The following is a 23,424-nucleotide window of genomic DNA, read 5'->3' as shown; positions in this document are numbered from 1 at the left end:
GCTTTTAGCTCCAAAGCTGATGTCCAAGTCTCTGCGCTGGTTTGAGGACACATCCTCTGAGATGTCTGCCAGCCGTTGCTGGTATTTTTAAACTTCTGTTTACAAAAGAAATTAATTTGGCGGTTGCTTGTTTAGGCTTGATGTGTTTGGTGTTTGTTTTTTTTTGATTATTTATGGCAGAATGGAGTATTTTTAAATGTGAAAATCTATTTTCTCTCAGCTAATGATAATTCTCATTTGCAGACATCAGAAAAGAAGCTTGTCCTACGCACATCTACAGCTTCATAATTAGTTTTCTGTCATGTCATCTCACACTTTACTCAACTATATGCATCAGCTACCAGACTATTTATCCTCTAATATTGTAGCTACAGCACAATCCCAAAAATTCAGTTCTTACACCAACTCAACCCAGCTATACAAGATCTAATTCTTGACAATTTCAACAAACAACAAGGATGTGCCTGCAATAGGTTTTGTGGGGGAAAGAGCTGAAAAATGGTTTTGGGGAGACGTGGGCAGCAGTGAGCTGACACTTTGATTTGCTTGTTGTGTATTTTTTCCTAATTGACTTCACTTCCCACTGCCTCGCCTTCCATTTGCGCTGCTTAATCTCACAGTTTCAGTGGCTATTGCTCATTGCTTTCCTTGTTAGATAGCGAACACACTTAGAGACTTGTTTAGCCAGATTTTTTAAATTAGGTTTTAAGACTCATTGTAGCATCTGTCTTGCTAGTCGTGTACAGCTTTGTGAAGCTTCGAAACCTTTGTGAATCATTTGATTTTGAAGAGTGGTTCAGAATGTGTATGAAACTGCCAAAGCCACGTGTCTTTAGTAAATGAGGCTTCGTTATGTCATAACTGTTTCAAAACTTCAATGGTTTGCTGTTGGGGGCAATATAAGTGACTTATGAATCTTGCAAATTTATTGAGATCGCTTCCCAGCTGCAAACCATTGAACCAGCATCAATGGATTTGGCCTAATCTCGGATCAGTTTTATCAATTTGTAGACATTTGTAATGAGTCTTTTGTGTAATTAAACTGATGAATAGTAGTTAATTGCCACTTACTAGCCTCTTACAAGCCCAGCAAATTAATAATAATTCTTGAAAACACGTTATACAGACACTTCACTATTTAAGTAAATAGAATTGCAGTGGGTTTGTAAAAGCGGTTTTTATGCATGTTCTTGGTGCATTCATACAGTTTTGACCAGCAGGCGTCACCAGCGTGTGGTGTTCCAATCACTTCGAAACAGTGAATTATTTTGCGAAATAATTGATTCAATTGATCTGAAACTTCGAAAAGGTTTGTTTCTTCCATCACTAATGTGCGCCAAGCCTCCGTTCATACGTAATTTACCATACCAACCTTTGGTACCTTGGTATCAATTATAATTTGATGTAAATTTTTCACTTATTAATCTATTTTTTTTAAATACATTTTGTTGCCTTTAGGGAAATAAAACTATAGTGTTGGGTTTGGCAATTTATTTGGTTGACACGTAATTAAATATGACAACCTAAACCTGATGGTTTTCTTATTAATGTTTATGCAAAAAATATTATGATGATATGCCATACTTGATAAATTTCAATTGATAACTAATGAGAAGTTTGAAAGAAAAACTTTCTGTTGGCTTGACAAAGCCAAGTTTAAAATTTTAATAGTTTTGACAGTTTGAAGGGATAGAGTGGCAAATAAATTATATTAGATAGATAGATAGATCGACACTCTGATGCCATAGAAGAACCATTTTTGGTTCCACAAAGAACCATTTCTTACCTTTTTATCTGAAGAACTTTCTTTCACTACAAATAACCTTTTGTGAAACAGAAAAGTTCTTCAGATGTTAAAGGTTCTTTATGAGACCATTTAGACAAAAAAGGTTCTTCTATGGCATTGTGAAGCACCTTTTTTTTTGAGTGTAGATACATAGACTCTTTAATGACATTGAAACTAAAGAAGGCTAATCTGTGATCATGTTACACTAGCAACAGATAGACAAAGGTAACGCCATGCCAACCGTTCACTGTAGCAGTTCAGTCAAAGCTAAAGCAGTGTGGATCTTCACAGAAATGGTTGATGTTAGCAAATAGCAACATCTGCATGTGCTTTCAATCATCCATTTAAAATGAGAAATGTGGTCAGCATGGGCATGCAGTCTTAGCCAAGATTAGCTAATAGTCGCTAAGCGAAGCATCAAGTGAGAGCCATTTCTCCTACGGCTGCACTTAATGACATTAACTCCAGATACACAAGCTAATCAATCCACTAAAGACTTTTGCCAAGCCATCAACCACAATTAAGAGACGACAAACTCCATCCAATGTGTGCTGACATTTTTTAAATCGCATAATTAGTTTGAGCCATACGTTCTGAAAGTGACTTTGAGACCCGATGTGCTCATCAGCACGCGGCGGAGATCGGGTCGGAGAGGATTAAAGCTTGCGTGTTAATGGAGCACGGGTATTTTTACCCACTAAGTGCTAATCTCTGATGCTATATTTCTGATACGTGACTAGCTGAGGACTGATTCATGCTGAATGTTGGAGTTCAAGGCTATTATGGTTAGGTGAACAAAGCTTGTTTGTACAGTTGACACAGTACACTACATACGGCTCACTTGTTTTTTAAATGGCTAGTCCTTGAGTTTCAAGTGCAGTGTAGAGTGTATATTTGCGCTGTGGTTAAGTAGGCACCATTATTATTATTATTATTACTGGTTTGTACTTAAGATTCGTGATTTGTAAAATCCTATGCTCTTGAAAGGATTTGGTCTAAGTGTCATAAATAATGAATATAATTAATTGATGAATATTAAAAGCACCAGTATGCTCACTATTATAAAACGTTTGGGATCAGATAATGTTTTTGTTTTGGAAGAGGTCTGGTATGCTCACCAATGCTGCATTTGATCAAAAATACAGTAAATTGGTAATATTGTGAAATTAATTTAATGACATTTAATGATTGATTTAACACAGTTTGATTTTATCTAATGTTCATGTATGTGTGACAGTGAGCCTTTTTTTTTCACAATAAAGTTTTTTTTTCATATTATGGTAAGAAAACTTTTTAAGTTACATGTTACATTTCTTCATGTTTTTGCCACATGGTGTACTTCATTTCCTGTTGCTGCTAGTTAAATTTCAATGCAATTTTCCATTAATAATGTCATTCTGTCAGGTACACATGCATGCACACATTCTCACACAATGAACAAAGGTGACACACTTTTTCTGGAGCTTATTTAATTTTTGCTGTTTGTGTCAGTATGAACCCACACCTACGTCTTTCTCTATTTATCTTCCCTGTTCTCACTCGCTTTTCCCACAGTACATGATAGTTAAACATATTTAAGTGCTGAAACGGGCACATCTGGGTCCCAAAGGGTCTCATCATTACTGTTGCTGATTTCTCTGTATCTCTTCATTGGTTTTCCAGGTAAGCACCCCACTGTCAAACAGCAACTAGCAGCAATGACATCTGCTCCCTGTGGAGCCTACATCAACCATGCAGAGGGTTTGATGGCATCAAACATTCACACTTCCCTCAAGGGACAGCAGTCGATTTCTGAGAGATGGGTCTTGAGGATGAACTGAGAGAACCCACCAACCAGCCAGTCACGGTGATTACAGACTGAGTTTATGTGAGGTGAGGAGCGTGACGCCTTTCATACGATAATGTCTTTCATCTACCGATTTCTGCGATCTTGAATTTAATTGACATTTGATGCTGCATTTGGTATAAAGTCTATTGAAAATTCAGTCTAAAACTATAATTTACCATTTGAATAAGGCTGATCAGACACTTATAAATGCAATTGTTAGAGTTAAACGCAATACATGAAACACCTGGGCCATGAACTAGGCTTATATTTCAGTTTAATAAGAAAAATGTGTTCTGAGACCCTTTTTTGCTCTTTTTAAAGACCCAATGAAATGGTTTAACGATGCTAATTACTTTCCTGTTTAGACATTTTTCCATTTAAAACATGATTTCGAAGGGCTTATCCTTTGTTTAAATAGCTTTTATTCATTTTGCAGCCTAAAAAACACCTATATTTTGCTAGTTGGTAGATGGTGGTGTGTGGTAATATATAGCGATTTATTACTCTAGCACATAAATCTGCCTGAAAGCTTACAGACATGTACTAAACTCAACTATTGATTTCAATAGGTTTTTAACATTAAAATAGCAGTCAAGTATGCCATGGAACCCACTCTTTCGGCTTTCTGAGCCATCAGTCCATCATTGATTTTATTCGCAGACTGCGTCTTGTGGTTTAGATCAAACAGATGTTCCCTGTCTTCAGCCAAGTCAGCTGCTCACACTTAACTCTAAAGAGGCACTTTTAATTATAGCATCCTCTCATTTATAGCTGCCAGTCATGTTCTACACCACAGGCTTGTTATATGTTATGAAGATAAGGATTACAAACATAAATCATTGCATAGTAATGCACCAAAAACAAATGCATTTCATTAGCAAAAAGAGAAAGAATAAGTATTTCTGGCATTTGAAAATAAATGAAGAAAAAAGATTAAATAAAATGGTTGAAAATAAATTTAGATTGAATTAAATTAATTAATTTTTGTAAAGATATATTACGTTGGTACCTGGGTCTCCTAGCATGCTAAATAAAAACCACACCACTAGGTGAACACCTTATACTTTAATATTTACTGATTTCTATCCTGTTCATGGTTATTTTTAGCTTGTAACAAATACTTGCGGTGTTTCATATAGTGTATCTAATTTTAGGATTTTAATGTAATCACCTGCTGTCTCTCAGCATAAGAAATATGAGGGAAAAAAACTCATTTTCTCACTCCCACAAGTGCAAGATTCATATGCTCTCGGATATGATTCACACATTTGCTAAATAAAGATTCAATATTTTCAGGAAACTGTGAAATAACCATTACCTCTTTATGTTGACAATACTGAAACCCCCAGAAAACAAAAAATGAGAGGGAAAAATAGCTAATTAATTTCTTCCATAGAAGAAAATATAAATGCTCAATTTCTGATATGAATGTCTGATAATATGATTGTATCAGATGGCAATACGATGTTTTTTTTTACTTTTTGCTAAATAGCACTAAAAGTGGTTTATAATCATAGGGGGACCACTTTAAGTGCTATATAGCATATCTTTACAGGTTCTATAAAGCACCTTTGTCAAATGGTTCTATGTAGAACCATAAGTCACCTCATTCCCCTCCTTAGATTTTAGATATGTTATTCCACACACATATGTTTGCTATGAATTGGAATTTACTACAATTGCAAAAGTTGTTTTGAATCACTTTTATGCTTTTCTGAGATCAAAAGTCTTGTGTGGGGGTCCTAGCATATTTCCTTATGGGGCAAAAAGGTTGATTTCAGGAAATATACTGTATTTTAATGTTGTTGTTGTTAACCCTTTCCCCAACTAAACTAAAGGGACTAAGAGTGAGTTAGAGAAATTTTAAACAATTATACAGGGGCAGCAGTGCTATAGCACCTTAACCACCCCGAAGAGCCATTGGAGGACCCTACTGGACTTAACAAGTTTTTTATAACAGTAGAGTTGCTATATAGCACCTCAACCTCCCCAAAGAACCACTGAAGAACCAATTTTATTTGTGCATATATCATGGCACTAATATCCATTAATAGGACCTCAGTACTTGTTTGTATAGGAATGCAAAGAAGACTAAAGCATTTGTTACACTACAGCAGATAACTGGATGTATAGAGCGAGTAGAGAGATCGATAGAAGAGTGGGCGTTTTATTGGAGGCCAAGAGTGAACTAGAGATCGACCGATATGGGTTTTTCTATAGTCGATGCCGATGTTTAGAGTTCAGGGTCAGCCGATGGCCGATATGTGCTGACGATTTTTAGGGCCGATATCTTGAAGTTTTCCCCTTCATTTGCATGCTAAAATGTCACACTAATAATAAGTGGATGCACAACATTTCTAAACTTATCATCATTTATTGAGCACAGACAGAAGTTAATCAGAAAGTCAATCATTTACAAAAAAGTTTTAGAGCATTTATCAAGTAGAATTTTTCAAGTTTGTTGGAACATAAATGTAAACTTAAATATACATTTAAATAAAATAAATAAAATGTTATAAATAAAAATCTATTAAACTGAAAAATATAAAAAATAAAATATATAAAAAAAAATAATAGTAGTGCTGCAAACACACACTAGCAACCAGCAACATTTGTGTTTGGTATAAATGACACAGAACATCTAAAGTGCATTCTAATTTCAAACTTACATCGCAGTCTGTTCATTATTAAAATAAAGTACAGTCAACCAAACATAAAACGTTACACTGGTAATAGACCGTAGTATACCGGTCCACTCTGCTGTTATGCCAAGGACATTTTTGCTCATGTGAAGAGGATGATCTTTTCCGTTTAGTTTACATAAAAAAAAAATAAAAAAAATTATTATAGTTTAACATTCAGATACATTCCGAATGTGGAAACATTTGGATATGCGCAGAACAAGACGTGAGCAATAACCTCCAAATACATCTAGTCAAACCCGCGCTCGCTCGTCCTCGTATGCACGCACGCACGCACTCGTGTGTCTCGATCTAATGCACTGTAAATGCAGGATTTTTTCAAACAAATAGGCCTAGCGGAACACAAAAATTCTAAATCGAATATTTTGCGGAACAGGATCAAAGTACTGGTCATAATACTTGCATAAAATGTTTGATGTGAAAAAGCGGTTCACTGACTGCGCAGCACAGCCACAAGCGCCACAGTTACGTTTGGGATCATTTCATTTTTAATACTATAGTGTCATTTGAAAACATTGCAATTGCGTTTTAAAATACAACAACGAGCACCACGAAACCATTTAAAGAGGCGCATTCAGCGGTCTCCTTGACGGGAAACAGTCAACAAAGTAACATTATCTAAAACGTATGGCGCACTCTCTTCATTTAATCAAATGATGATAATCACATCTATTCATTTTACAGTCCTGCTACTAGCATTTTATTCAGACTAAAACCTCTTTAATTCGGGTGAGAAGGTTTTTTTTCAAGTGGCTTTGCACATAATAATAATAATACCACTGCAGATGCATTTTGCAGTATTAAGGTTATTAATTGACCGTTAATTTAAACGTCGATCGATCATGGAAATTATAGAATATTGACATCCCTTAATGCAAATAAGTTGGATGGAAATCTGGCTATTGTCTGCATCAAACCATGCTTCCGAACAAATGTCATTCACCGTTCTGGGCAGCCCCAGGACAGCTGTCTCTCTGAGCACAGTGCTGTCTGTGAGCGGGGCGGAGTAACGGAGCTCTCAATCAGGCTGCAGTGTTTGTAAGAGCTGACAACTTCTCCACCCCATTTACAGAGTGAGATTCTCTGACTACCTTTATCTCCCAAGGAATGTTGTTGAATCTTCCAAAAGTTTTGGCTTGGGGTCCTTCACATGCGCAGCAGCACTTTCCACTGCAACAATAACACGGGGCTGCCCGCCAACGTGCCTGACTTTAAATCGGTGCTACTAAACACGGGTATCGGCCGATGCCGATATATTAAATAATGACAAATATCAGCCCGATATATCGGCTGAGCGATATATCGGTCGACCTCTAGAGTGAACTGAATGGGTCAGTCATTGAGTATGAAATAAGGTCCGTTATCAGCTCTCCATTCACAAGCTGCCCTGTGCTGCCCTGCTTCCATTAGTGCCTCTGTGGAGCTCATAACCCTCGGCTGTCAATGGTCACTATGTCTATATAATCACATCATATGATATATGATTTCATCATTGCTCTGAGAAGTGACAAATCCATCATCGTACCTCTCACAAACCATTCAGTCTGATTTTAGCCTTCTGCTATACGGCCTTGTGAAGTTTTGTTATAGTTTGTGATGGTTTCATATGTAGTGTATCATCTATCATTTAAATATTAACTTCTGTTTGATTCCATTAACACGTCTTTTGCTCTGTACTAGGACATTCACACTGCAGGTCTTCTGCTATTTCTAAACTCAAAGTGAATAAATCTCCGGGAGCAGATGGATACTCCTCAGAGTGGTACAGGGAATCATTAATCCCAATATTAGGAAGAACGTTTAACTGGGTGTTAAAGAAGGGGAAATACCATATTCATGGCGGGAAGCTATAATTTCAGTAATCCCTAAAGAGGGCAAGCATGAATTGGACTGTTCCAGTTATAGACCTATTAGTGTCCTGAATCAGGACTATAGACTTTTTACCGCAATATTGGCTAGGCATATTGAAAAAGTCTTACAGAGTATTATTCAGCTGGACCAGACGGGATTTATTAAAGAAAGACAAGCGCAAGATAACATAAGAAGGGCCTTACATGTGCTGCAGCATATTAAAGAAAACCATACTGAAGCAGTGATTATGGGAATGGACGCGGAGAAAGCATTTGATTCTATCAGGTGGGATTTCCTTTACAGTGTGTTAGAAAAATTTTGCTTCCATGATATAATAATTAGACAATACAAGCCTTATATACCATCCCAACGGCTAGGATTAAGATTAAAGGTAGTTTATCCAATTCTATTTCATTAAGGCGCGGATGTAGGCAGGGTTGTTCGGCTAGTCCCCTTCTCTTCGCAATTTTTTTGGAACCACTTAGCCAATCCATAAAACAAAAAGCACAAATACAAGGCATAGAGATAAAGGGTACATGTCAGAAGATTGCACTTTTCGCAGATGATGTTCTAATATTCTTATCTAGTCCTGATACATCCGTGCCAGCACTCATGTCAGAATTTGCAAAGTTTGGTCAAATGTCCGGATACAAAATAAATGTACAGAAAACATTCCAAAAGTAAAAAAAAAAGTAAAACAGTCCTTACTTTTAATTATAGCTCCTCTGAAGCTGTTAAAGAAAATTATAAAATTAAGTGGGATTCAAAATCAATGAAATATCTAGGAGTTAATTTGACAAAAGATATTGGCCAATTGAAATCAGCAAATTACAGCCCACTAATATCCAAAATAAAAGAAGATATTGCAAGGTGGAATTTAATCCCCTTTATGACTCTTACAACTAGAGTAGAAGTGATTAAAACCAATGTTCTTCCCAGGGTGTTATATCTATTTCAGAATCTACCAGTGGAGATACTGGACAAGGAAGTTATAGAATGGGATAAAATTATTTCAAGATATATCTGGCAAGGAAAACAACCTAGAATAAGATATAAAACATTACAACTGTCTAAGGCGAAGGGGGGACTAGCTCTCCCGTGTTGAAAAAGTTATTATCAAGCAGCGCAAATAAAGCCTTTGTTGAACTTATGTAGTCCCTCCTACTGTGCTAGGTGGAAAGAAATTGAATTGAAAATGACAACGGAAGCTCCAATACAGGGATTTATCGGGGATAACAAACTCAGGCATCAATAGGAAAATATACCCAATCCATGGATTGACATTTCATTTAAAGTGTGGTTTGAAATTGTTACAAAGAACAAATTGACACACAACAATAAGCTGCTAAGGTGGATAGGATATGATACAGAATTTTCCCCTAATAGAAGAGATAATAGATTTAAAAATTGGGAACAAGGCCCTCGTATGTTTTGGGAACTATTAGAAAATAAGAAGTGTAAAAGTTTTGAAGAAATCAAAGAACAATTTGGTCTGGTAAATCAAGATTTTTATAGATTTTTGCAAATGAGGCATTATTTAGAGCATGATATAAAAAAGGAAAATTTTGATGTTGAGGTAAACATTATTAAACTCTTAATTTCCGCATACCAATCTAATCCAAACAAGAAACTAATTTCGAAGATATATTCAGGGATAGAAACTTTAAAAGGAGACGATACACACTACATAAAACAAAAATGGGAAAATGATATAATTGATCAAATAAAATTGATGGATGAAGAATGGGAAGATCTCACTCAACAAATATGGAGAGTGACATCATCCTTAACTTGGAGGGAACATGGGTGGAAAAACTTAGTGAGATATTTTAGAACTCCAGCTCAGACAAAATATCGGGATACAAGCTGTTGGCGGGAATGTGGGGAACAGAATGCAAATCATGTTCATATTTTCTGGAGCTGTCCTTCGATGGAGAAATATTGGATGGAACTCAAACAATGGAAGGACAAGATATTACGAGTTAATCTCCCTTTCAATTTTGACACATTTGGGAAGACTTAATATGCAAGGCAAAAAAAACCTGAATTGTAAAATGTTTAAAATTATGCTACTAGCAGGAAAAAAGGGAATTACTAGGAAGTGGCTAAAGGTGGATGCGCCAAGAAAGGAAAATTGGGTTGATGTGATGCATGATATTTACATTATGGAGAAATTGACGTACACTGTTAGATATGAAATGGATAGGTTTGAGAGGATGTGGAATGGATTCTTGGAATTTATTAGGCCAATAAGATCGGATTTTGTGTAAAATAGAATACCTGGGACACTCCCCTTGTTTGTTCTTGCTACCCGTTTATTTTAATTTAATTTTTTCTTTTTTATTGTGGTTGGAAGTGGGGGGGTTCATTTAGTTCTGGGGGAAAAAAAAGATGACGTTGTAGGACAAGATCAAAATATGTATTATATGACCAAATGTGTATTTATGTCATGCAACTTAAATTAAAAAAAATAAATTCAAATGGCCACTTTATTGCTAACTATCTCATAAAGACTGTTTAGATCTCACATGTGTGAGAAGCATAAAGGTTTCAAAGAACATTGTACTGAATGACTTCTTAATGTCTTTCAGATTTGCCTAAAAATCAATCAATCCTTTCTTCCCCCAAAGCATCAGTATCAAAAAGTCGTTTAAAAGACCATTTTTGGAAGAAATTCCAACAATAAACTGAAAATTTAAGTGTCAAGAAACAAATTACAGCTTCACCAGCAATTAGAAAAATAACTTATTTCATTTACTCATGCTCATGTCATTCCAAACCTGTATAACTTACTCTCTTCTGTAACACTTTAGTTTAGGGACCAATTCTCACTATTAACTACTAGTTGCTTATTAGCATGCCTATTTTTTACCACATTGGCTGTTTATCAGTAGTTATAAAGCGCATATTCTATATCCTTAAAATTAAAGGGGTCATTTGATGCGATTTCAATTTTTCCTTTCTCTTTGGAGTGTTGCAAGCTCTTGGTGCTTGAAGAAGATCTGTAAAGTTGCAAAGACTAAAGTCTCAAATCCAGAGATTAACTTCTTTATCAAAGTTAAGACTTTACCATGCCCTCCTAAAACGGCTCGTTCTAACATAGCCCACATGTCTATGTCACTAAGTTGAAATATTTGCGTAATGCCGCCAAAAGAGAGACAGGATCACATCAGAAGTGGAGTCAGCTGTATTCTGTTACACCAAATACAGAAAATAATGATCTTTAAAAAAGCATCATATGACCCATTTAACAACTACCTTACTAACTTAATAAGCAGGAAATTAAGAGATAATTGAGACCAAATTTATAGTTAGGTCCAGATTTACTGACAGCACAAATCTTCTTTTGGCATTAAAATCGTATTGTCAGGATTTACTAAAGACGCGCAGTGAAGAATTAGCGTCGAAAAAGCATGGACATGAGCAATTATTTTTGCGCCTGACCCTATTGAATATGCATTTGTTGGAGTTTCCCTTTCATAAGCAAAATTTATGTGAGGAGAGTATTTTAAATTAATCACACAATGTGATTTACTAATGTTTGCACTCGTCAAATTACTGGTATTTGTGCCAATATTTAACGGCCTAAAAAAAGCATGTCTTAAAGCAGGCAGTAATTTGTGCTGCTCTTGGTAGATTGCGCTGGTCATTTTGGATATGATCTGTCTGGGTCTGTGTTTTTTAATGTGCACATTGTTAGTAAATCACAAGCAGAGTGTTTTTAAGAAATTGCGCTCTAACGCTAATTTGCCCTGTTTAGTAAATCTGGCCCTTAATGGCTTGTTAATGGCGAGAATCAGACCTTAAAATAAAGTGTGACCCTTTCTTTTATGAAAACCAGACTAAAACTTAAATAAATTCCTGTCAAATCTTTCCATCTGCCTTGGCTCTCAAATCTTATTTACACTTTCAAATTCAAACTTAGCACCATAGGCGATTCTAGACCTATTTATACTTCAGCCCCCCTAAAAATCTGCGTTTAAGCTTCCAGCGTCCTTAAAAATCTGATTATGTAATCTTTTTTTTTTTTTCACATTTGCTGAAAGCAACGGCTGCAGTAAAGCCACTTGAGGTTATTCCCCTCAGAAAGTGCAACCAAATACAACATCATCATTAATAAACATCATTTGACAAATGCCATTTTTAATTGATTCAATCAAAAATTGTCAGTCAAGCAAAACTTAAACTTGCAAATCACACTTTAAGCAAGCACAACATCTCATATTCAGAATCACTGGCAACTTTGAGTAGAAAATCCTCGAAGACATATAAGAACCAAATGCATTTTTGCATTAGTGACACCATACTCATGTTAAAAATATTTAAATCTATATTCATTACAGATCATATAATAATTATTATTACTATTATTATAAATAAATAAAAGGTGATCTGTTTGATTGCCATGTTAAATTTTAAATTGTTAATATAAACACAATACAATTATTTAATGTTGTTGTTTTTATATTATACATTTAAAAACTATTTTAAGCATAACATTAATTTAGCCTTTTTGCACACAAACTATCATATATAAATTTAGAAAATATAACTTTTGTGATATGTTAATAGTGTATTTGTCATTTTTGAAGCTTGGCTGGCCTTGATTGCAGTTTTTTTTTGTTCATTTGTATGAAAAAGCTGATTGGACATTGTTAAACATCTTCTTTTGTGTTTCACAGAATGAAAAATTAATAATTTGGAATGACATAAGGGTGAGTAAATGATGACAGAATTGTTCACTATAAACAGCTCCAGTACGTAATACAGAGCCCTGCAAGAACATCATGTGTCATTTTGCTCTGACAGCTACACATAAGCAACCTATGACAGTTTTTGTCCACAACTGTGAGTTACTTTCAAAACTCACCTGAAGTCCCTGAGGCCAGGCACAAAAATAGACCACCCCTGTCTTTTTCCTTTCTGAGAAAAATATGTTTACTGAGCGCTCGACATTTTGAGATTTTTCTGGTTATGTTTAGAACATTTTCTCCTGTGGTGCTTCCCTCCCTTCCAAGTTCCAACATTTAAAAACCAATAGGTAGAGTAAGGTACACCAGACACACACACCCACACACACACACGCATGTTAAGAGAGGGTGGTCAGTTACTCATTAAATGCAAACTAAATGTAACCCTGGAGCTTTTATACTTACTGACGATGTCAGCAATGCAAATGAAATGGGGTAAAAACAGAACCAGAAGAAGTGAGGTGGAATGAAGTAAATATTAGCATACAGGGCGATATATGTTCTTACTGCTGACCTTTGAAGCCAAAGCCTTCAGATGAAAGCAATGTGTGAAGATGCAGTTCACACATCTTGAACTCTCTCATCTGCTCATTTCATAGATTCTATAGATCCTATTAAATACAAGCCTTCTGAGCACAACACAACCAACCCAACTCTCAGACGCCAAAGAACAACATGAAACTATTATAGAAGCATTAATCAAAAATATCAAGGACACGTTCAGCATTGGTCAGCTGGGGAAAATAAACTGACTAAGCCTATCTGCAGTTGTTTTTTTCTTTACAGAAGAAAAAGACACAGTTGGTGCTTGAGCTAATTTTCTCATCATGCTTATCGGTTTAATTTAGAGAGAAAGTGGTGTGCATGATTTATTTATTTATATAATCTTCAGTCCACTGTGGATTCATTGCTTTATATAGCGGGTCTGCTTTAAAAAGTGTTTTTCTACAAGTATCATATTTGGAGGATGCACCAAAAAGACTACTCGGTAGTGATCAAACGGATGACAGTGTAAACTTAGGGTTCATTACACAGTATTTTAATTAATAGTTGAAATCTTTCATAGGAAATTGCACATCCACATAATGACATCAGAACTATCTTTAATTTGTCTTAAAAAATACCAAAATCAAAAAGTAATTTAATTTTTAAAATATGGTAATTAAGTATATCTAAAACAGTGAGGTCCAAATGCCTGAGAACACATAAAAAAAATCTGAGGTTTATGTGTGTGTATATATATATATATATATATATATATATATATATATATATATATATATATATATATATATATATATATATATATATATATATATATATATATATATAAATGAACCACAAACTGTTAGACTACTACTGAAAACCCTTGTATTTAGAATTTAAATATGTACATTACTGTTCAAAAGTTTCTGCTCAAGACAAGATCAAAATACAGTAAAACAGTAATAAATTGTTAAATTTTTTTTTTTTAAATAATATATATGTATTGTCTATTTGGATATATTTTATAATGTAATTTATTCCTGTAAATACAAATCTGAATTTTTTGGCTTTAGAGTCACACGATCCTTTAGAAATCATTGTAAAATGATGATTTGGTGCTCAAAAAAAGTAAAAACAAACAAACAAACAAAAAATGTCTTTACTGCCACTTTTGATCACTTAATGCTTTTTTTATTATTAAATTATATTTTGAACTACTCTTTAAAGTACTATGATAATATCATGGTGCCATGACAAACTAATTATAGAATATAAAAAAAGATTATTAGGAACACCATACTAATACTGTGTTTGACCCCTTTTGCCTTCGGAACTGCCTTAATTCTACGTGGCATTGATTCAACAAGGTGCTGAAAGCATTCTTTAGAAATGTTGGCCCATATTGATAGGATAGCATCTTGCAGTTGATGGAGATTTGTGGGAGGCACATCCAAGGCACGAAGCTCCCGTTCCACAACATCCCAAAGATGCTCTATTGGGTTGAAATCTGGTGACTGTGGGGGCCATTTTAGTACAGTGAACTCATTGTCATGATCAAGAAACCAATTTGAAATTATTCGAGCTTTGTGACATGGTGCATTATCCTGCTGGAAGTAGCCATCAGAGGATGGGTACATAGTGGTCCTAAAGGGATGGACATGGTCAGAAACAATGCTCAGGTAGGCCGTGGCATTTAAATGATGCCTAATTGGCACTAAGGGGCCCACACCATTACACCACCACCACCAGCCTGCACAGTGATAACAAGGCATGATGGATCCATGTTCTCATTCTGTTTACGCCAAATTCTGACTCTACCATCTGAATGTCTCAACAGAAAGCCTGACTCATCAGACCAGGCAACATTTTTCCAGTCTTCAACTGTCCAATTTTGGTGAGCTCTGCCAAACTGCCAAACTGTAGCCTCTTTTTCCTATTTGTAGTGGAGATGAGTGGTACCCGGTGGGGTCTTCTGCTGTTGTAGCCCATCCACCTCAAGGTTGTGCGTGTTGTGGCTTCACAAATGCTTTGTTGCATAACTCTGTTGTAACGAGTGGTTATTTCAGTCAAAGTTGCTCTTCTATCAGCTTGAATCAGTCGGCCCATTCTCCTCTGACCTCTAGCATCAACAAGGCATTTTCGCCCACAGGACTGCCGCATACTGGATGTTTTTCCCTTTTCACACCATTCTTTGTAAACCCTAGAAATGGTTGTGCGTGAAAATCCCAGTAACTGAGCAGATTGTGAAATACTCAGACTGGACTGTCTGGCACCAACAACCATGCCACGTTTAAAAATTGCTTAAATCACCTTTCTTTCCCATTCTGACATTCAGTTCAGGAGATTGTCTTGACCAGGACCACACCCCTAAATGCATTGAAGCAACTGCCATGTGATCGGTTGATTAGATAATTGCATTGAGAAATTTAACAGGTGTTCCTAATAATCCTTCAGGTATGTATGTATGTATGTATAATATAATATTTGAACATGCCAACTGCTATGCTTCACAACTAAATGTGTGTTTGGACTTCACAGATTGTCTTTCTGACGTCCAGCCCTCATCACACTCCTGCCTTTTGGCTACTCATACATCAGCATGCATTGGGAAACCTCTAAATGATGCACAGTCACTCACTCACCTGCTGACAGCTGCATCCACCCACAGATCTTATACACAGTGGCTGTACTGCAGAAGAAGAAGAAGGCGAAGCAGCCGATGCAGGAGAGGACCAGAACCATGGACATCCCAATGAAGAAGGACGCAGCTTTGAAGGCGCTAGACGGGATTGAGCTAAACTCAGTGAAGCTCCCCTGGCACGTCATGTCCCGGGATATTCCGGTCTCTATGCAGTAGTGAAAGAGGCCGAAGTAGCCAGCCTGTGGCGTGTCCATGCCATCCCCGATCCAGTAGGGCTGAACAAAACATACCACGTTGACGATGGCAAAGAGGATGGTGAAGATGGCCCACAGGACCCCGATGGCACGAGAGTTCCTGACATAGTTGGTCTGGTAGATCTTGGCTGCCTCTGTGGCTGGGAGCATCGCTGCAGGTGTCCCAGGGATCATAGATGGATTCAGTACTATATGGATTCAAATAGGACTCAGGTCCCTTATGGATGATTAGGTTAAAACTTTATTTAGTCTGGATTCAGTTCTCAGGCCTAAATCCTATCCGGACTGAATCTAGATTAAGGTTCTGTCTTGATTCAGTTTGGACTCAGATCCAAAGTGGATTTGAACAGCACTCAATTCTATCTGGATTAAGCTCCTATCCGAATTGAGTCTGAATTCCGATCTGATCTGGACTGAATCTAGATCAAGGTTCTATCTGGATTTGGTTTGGACTCAGATCTACAATGGATTCGAACTGCACTCCGTTCTATCTGGATTGAGTCTGAATTCTGGTGAGATCTGGATTTAATCTTTATTTAGGTTTTAGCTAGATTCAGGTCCTGTCTGGATTCAGTCCAGATTTAGGTCCTTTCTGGATTCAGATCCCATTTAGATTGATACTGGATTCTGGTTGAATCTGGATAAAATCTAGATCTAGGTTAAATCTGGATTCAATTTGGTTTTAGATGCGCTTTGAGTTCAAACTGCACCTAGGTCCTTTATGGATTCAGTCTGAACTCTCTTCTTTTATGGATTGAGTCTGGATTCAGCTTGTAACTGGATACAGTCTAGTCCTTTATGAATTCAGTCTGGATTCAGGTCCTATCTAGATTGAGACTGGATCCAGGTCCTGTCTGAAAATCAGATCTCTGGGTTGAATCTACTTTTATGATTTCAGTCCACTCTGCATTTAGTTTAGACTTTGGTGCTCTGTGGTTTCAATCAGGATCCTCTCTGAATGTTGCCTAAAAACTCAAGTACAGACAGAACAGCTCACAGATGTCACGACAGAATAAGCAGTTTTAGCGCCAGATGTCACCGTGATTCGTTCAGCGTGGTTGTGGCAGTCTGTCCGTGACTCAAATGATGTTCTCTTCCAGCTCTCTTCTTATTCAGCATTTATGCATCCGCTTCATTCAGCCAAGCAATCTCATTAAGGTGCTCTTGGGACAGCAAAATAATGACTAAACTCATATGAAGACACAGCTCATATGAAGACGAAGCATTCCAGTGCATCAGATATAATATTCCCAAATCCCAACGGAAATGTCAGTATGAATTCTTAATGATGACCCGAATAAATTAATAATACTTGGATGGTCTGCGAATACCCAAACCTTAAGAGATTAAAGACATTTATCTAGCCTATTAAAATATATATTTAAATAAACAATAATCTACCTTATATAGTCCAAAAGGTTGTTTCCATGAGGCTACAACAAGGATTATCCTGATAAATATAGCTGTGCTGTTTCCGTTTAACAGAAATAACGGATGTTCAGATGACGACACTTGCACTGCATCATATTTTGCGTGTCCATTCTTCTCAGATTGAACGCAAATATCGCTCTCCTCTCGGTTGCTTGCTTAACGGCGTACCGCTGCTCCATCCGATTTAATCCTGAGCGCACATCTCAGAGCAATAAAACACTTTAGACCTGACCACAGTAAAGTCGTCTGAGTAAATAAACGCTGCGAAGAGATTCATGCCACGCGTGTGGACCTCAATGAGACGCGCTCGAGCGAACAAGCGCAGATTTCTGTCACACCCGAATAACGTTATTCAGTCTGCGTCTGTCACTCCTCTCCGCAGAGCAGATGGAGAGATGTTCACATGCCTGGAGAAAACATTTATTCCCTGAAATTATATCCAAATTCACCTATGTCTCTGTTGGCTTTCAGGCTGACGATACTATGGATTCTCGCTTTTAAACGTTTAAAATTAAATTCATGAGCGTCGGGATTTAAAACATTAAGAACTACAAATCCCAGACCCTTGTCCGGAAATGATGCGGGCTCGTCGACGTCCTTCGTGAACTGTTTGGTTATTTAGTCTTGATTCAATGAAGAAGAAGAAAAAAAAACAATTAAAAAAAAGATAGGTGTCAAATAACAGATTTCGATTATGTAATAAAGAGCTTTTTATCTATTGTATGATTGCAGAATAAACTGACCAGTGAGGTCATGTAAATATGAGTGAAGATCAGATTTTTGTCAGTGTCCCAATGTTTTATATAACAATGATTATTCTGCTGGATCACATTTTGTGATGAGATTAAAATTCTAGTGCATTTGTCAACACGTTTTAGAGCTCCTTCAACATACAGCAACACAATCACAAAATCAGGCTCTCACCTGAGATGAGTGTTAATACCAGGTGCAAACGTACAAACCGAGGACATTTGACACTTGAATGGATGTACAGTATGAAATGTGTCTAAAATCCTTTTTTCTGTCTCGGGATCATCACCAATCCTACACACCTGAGCTCTACGCTTCCTACATAAACATCCCACTGGGGGTCGTCTTCTCAGTATGCAGAGATCTGAGAGAGCTCAGGCACCTGAGGAGATCATACCTGCCTTTAAACAATCGGAGTCTACCACAACAAACAGCTGTTATTCTGTAGCAGTTTTTCTGATGTAGCAGCCAGGTGCTCATAAACCAGTGGAAAGGGTTTTTGCTTCTCACCAGCTTTATGAAGACACAGTACATTAGGTTGTATTGAAATTTCATTTAAACACGCTGCCCTGAATTTCTTAAAGTTCACAAGTTATGGAAAAACATTGAGGCCCATCTGCAGAGAGGAGTCCAGGTCTGTTAGTGCTGTGTGATTTCTGAGTGCTTGAGCTGTGTGTCACATCAGTCTCTGAGTGTTTGTGCATTCTGGTTTACTTCAGAGCAGCAGCAGATGGACGAGAAGGAGGCCACGACCCTCAGAGGTATGCAGACACACACACACTCTCTCTTTGTGTTCAGACAGGCATCAGTCATGCCCTCACAGACCATCTACTGGCAGTCCACAGGGCTGCTAAAAATTGGGTCCAGTGCTTTTTGAGGATAGACTGCTGAGATGTCTACTTATATCGACTCTCTGACCACACATAAGCTGATGGGCTGCTCTGATGAGTCATATTTGACAATACTTTGATTGTGGTGTGTTTGTTAAGGCCAGATTCATCATCTTTGTTGTTGTTGTTATCATACTAATGGTTAGGGATTTGAACAACGATCTGTTTGATTCGATCTTAATTGCATATTAAAAGGTGTATTTGTTGATAATGTAATATTAATTAAATGCAAGGTCACATAAGTGTGCTTAAAGAGTACTTTGCAATACTGTAAAGTTATAAAAAGGGTATCACCAAACACTAAAAGTACTTGATTATAATAACTGTCATGTTTTTCTATATTCATATATTTTAGATGTACTAAATTGCAATTGCATCATTACAAATTAGTAGTTACACATATTTAAATAAATTACTTACAGGTTTCAATAGAAATTATATTAAAGTATATTTTAGTTTTGCATAAAAGCTTGTCAGTTCTGCAGTACACGTACAAAGATTTTGAGGACAGTAGAATTATGAATTTATAGATAAAGATGTACTTAAGTCCTACTTCGGTGGCTCTGAAGTTACATTTGAAATGAATTTAAACTTTTATGCATTTTAATTGAATTTTAAGTAATAAGCGTCATACTGATGTATATTCATAGTATATAGCCTACGCAAATTATATTATTTACATAATAAGTAAACATAAGTTGATTGATGGTCCATAATACTTAAAGCATTGTCTTAATAATTAAAGTTGCTGCTGTTGCTTATTGTTCATCACTCTTCTTCCTGCAGGTTTATTAACGTCATCTATCTTTTTTTTTCCCTTTGATTTTGTCTTTTTAGCTGCAGTCTAGTATCCATCTGCTGGGACCGAAGCCTTTTCCTCTTGACAGACTGTTGGCTTTAGTCTACAGTGTGGTTGATGGCAGAGTTGCACCTACAGCCAGTCTCTTCTCACAGGTAATTTAATTGCTCAGATGATGAGGTTTGGCAAATAATTTTGTTTTAGATAATAGCAAACTATGCCATTCATTTCTAATTAGCTTCTATAAGGAAATAAAACATGATTTATGTACAATGTGGCAGCACAAGTAAAGTAAATCTTGGAATTTTGGACACTGGGTGGCAGTGTTTCATCTATAAAAAAAGTTATATATATATTTTTTTGTTAATGTAAAAAGTTTTCTATGATAAATTAACAGCATATGAAGAGTTCATTTGCAAAAACAGAGAACTGTTTTTTAAAAATGTTTAAAAATCATGTTTATAATTATTATAATAATAATAATAATAATTATTATTATTATTATTATGCATTCATATTAATATCAATCAAACTGCAGTTGGGTTGTTTTGATTAATGATAAAAAAAAATACATATAATAAAACTGTTTTTGCAAATAAACTCTTCATATATTGATTTAATAGCTAATTATCCATTTAAAAAAAAAATATATATATATATATATATATTGGTTAGATATTGCTCTTTTTTTAAGTGCTTGTTTAATTTAAAACTTGTTTAAAATCAAGTTTTTAAGGTAAAATGAGCCTGTGTGACTCAGTGTGTGACATTTAAAATTTAATAACTTTTCTAATAAAGTTTCCTGTAAAACACAAATTGGTGGCCCCGAAAGCTTGAATAACCATTGAACTTCAATCAGATATTGTGGCGTTTTAAAAAAATAAATATATAAATGTAGCCATTATAAATCATAAGGAATACATTGTGTTCGTGATGGTGTGCTAGCTTGTTGACTATCTATGTGTTTTTTATTCTAGAACCGTAGGCTTGATGTGGTGAAGTGTCTGTAGGACTTCCTGTGATCCTCTAGCAGTGCACATGAACCAGGCATCTTAAGTGGACAAAATCACATGACATCACTAGGAATTATGGACTGCCGGAGAAATTATGTTACAGGAAATTCCTGCATTTATTAGTCCAATCAGATGTCACCATAGAAAAATAGTCAGTTTATACATGAGACTTTTTCCTCAGAGAGAGATTTGATGAGTTTGGTGTGTTAACGTTTGACACAACTTAATATTAGTCTAATAAATACTGTTGTTTGTAATAATGGGTCCAATTTATTTTTCATAAACTACCTGCCAAATTTTGGAGTTGGAATGATTTTATTTTTAATGTTTTTGTATTTATTGATGAACAGAATGTTCAAAAAAAGACTTTATTCATGAATTTGTATATTATTATATAATTATTTTAATTATTATATATTTACTTTATAAGATTAGCATGGTTGATCAATTTAACACATCCTTCCTCAAGGAAACTATTAGATAAAAATCTTTGAAACAAAGGTAGTTTGGTGCATAATATGTGTGCTCTGGTCAAAGCTTTACTACTAATTGATTGTATTAAACATTAATTCATTTATATGTACTAGGTGTTATTCCCATGTTCATGCAGTGTTTTTGCAGCATGAGGGCTGTCGTAACATCCCTCCCAGGCTTCATGGTAACATCAAAGTTGCACATGTCCATTCAACCACATTTAAATGAGTGAGATATTACAGATATGTTTTGTGTTATTTGGCTCCTTTGTAGAGGAGTAGCTCAGTAGTTCCCATAACAAGCACTACATGAGGATCTGGGAGAGAGGAGCGGTCTTTGCAGTGAAGGGTAAGTGATTAATTGAAATTTAGGCTTTTATCATCACAGTCAGTTAATTCAGCTGAGAGGTTACTGATGCTGTGTCTGACTCACAAGGTCTCCATGGTAATAGATTGGGGTTGTCATAGAAACTGGGGGGACCGCAGTTAAAAAGGCTCCAAATGTAACTCGTGTTTTCTCACACACTGACGTAGTTAAAATAGAAGATGGAGGCTTGAGACACAAGGGCAAAGGGGCATTTTGGTGTCAGCCATTAGTTAATACATGCATGAACTTATAATGCTGTCAGTTATGTTTTTAATGTCCAAATGGAAGCACATTTTATTAACAGGCTTAAAGTAGGCCCTGTAGTCCTACAACAGAAGGCACTTTATAACATTTCTATGCAAATGCAGAACAAGCCAATTTCATTCTTAAACCCTGCAGAGGCTAGTAAAACAATATGCAATATTAGTACATTTAATATGCATATATCTACAAACAGTGTATATATACAGTTCTACTCGGCCATCATTGAGTCTGTCCTGTGCACTTCAGTAACTGTCTGGTTTGGTTCAGCTACAAAATCAGACATCAGAAGACTTCTGGGAACGGTTCGGACTTCTGAAAGGATTATTGGTGCTCCCCTGCCCACCCTTCAAGAACTGTATAACTGGAAAAGGGCTCAGAAAATCGCTCTGGATCCCTCACATCCAAGTTATACCCTTTTTGAACTTTTGCCATCTGGCCGGCGCTTCAGAGCCGCAAATACCAGGACATCTAGGAACAAGAACAGTTTCTTCCCCCAGGCAATCTACCTCATGAACAGTTAAATGGTCCCCACTTATGTAATAAAAATGTATTGCACATTTATATCACATCCTTATATTTATTTGGTACCACCTTTACCTTTTCAATTTATTGTGCAATATTGGTCTATTTATATTTATAGGATTAGGTTTATATAGATATATAATTTTATTATAATTTTTTGCTGTGTTTTGTTGTCTCTGTGTACTGGAAGCCGTATGTCACTAAAAGAGAATCTGATTCTGATTCTTGTATAAAGTAAACATTCCTGACCTGACATAGTTTGACATGCAGAGGAATACTTAACTGAAGACTGTTTTAACAAATTTGTATTAACAAATGATATTCAATTAATATGAGGGGATTTTAATTTTTTATCCTTGTATTAATTGAGACACTGAATCAGACTGGAGAATCATAAATCAATCAAGTTAAAAAAAGATGGGAAAATGTTAACCATTTATAGTACAAATACATCAACTAACCTTGAACATTCATTAAAAAATTATTTAAACTAAATTACAAAAAGTGGACAAACTGTTCAAATTTTTTTATTTTTTTAACCTTGATTTTGTTTCATTTTGAGAAAGGACACATTAAATCAATCCAAACAGCCTTTTAAAATTGTTATAAAATATTT

At 35.9% G+C, this 23,424-nt stretch overlaps 1 protein-coding gene across 1 annotated transcript in view; it reads right to left on the bottom strand.

The window, feature by feature from the left end:
• Window positions 1–18,209, bottom strand: part of LOC132105884 (LHFPL tetraspan subfamily member 3 protein-like) — a 38,389-nt gene extending 20,180 nt beyond the window's left edge. The window contains exon 1 of the mRNA XM_059511363.1: window positions 16,047–18,209. Within this exon, the coding sequence (XP_059367346.1) occupies window positions 16,047–16,473 (427 nt within the window). The 5' untranslated portion in view covers window positions 16,474–18,209. The remainder of the gene's footprint in view (window positions 1–16,046) is intronic.
• Between the last annotated feature and the right edge of the window lie 5,215 nt (window positions 18,210–23,424).

Source organism: Carassius carassius, chromosome 26 (assembly GCF_963082965.1).
Source record: "Carassius carassius chromosome 26, fCarCar2.1, whole genome shotgun sequence".
In the NCBI taxonomy this organism is placed as follows: Eukaryota; Metazoa; Chordata; class Actinopteri; order Cypriniformes; family Cyprinidae; genus Carassius; species Carassius carassius.
The sequence above is the reverse complement of the archived record's forward strand: the minus strand, read 5'-3'. Positions and strand labels throughout refer to the sequence as shown.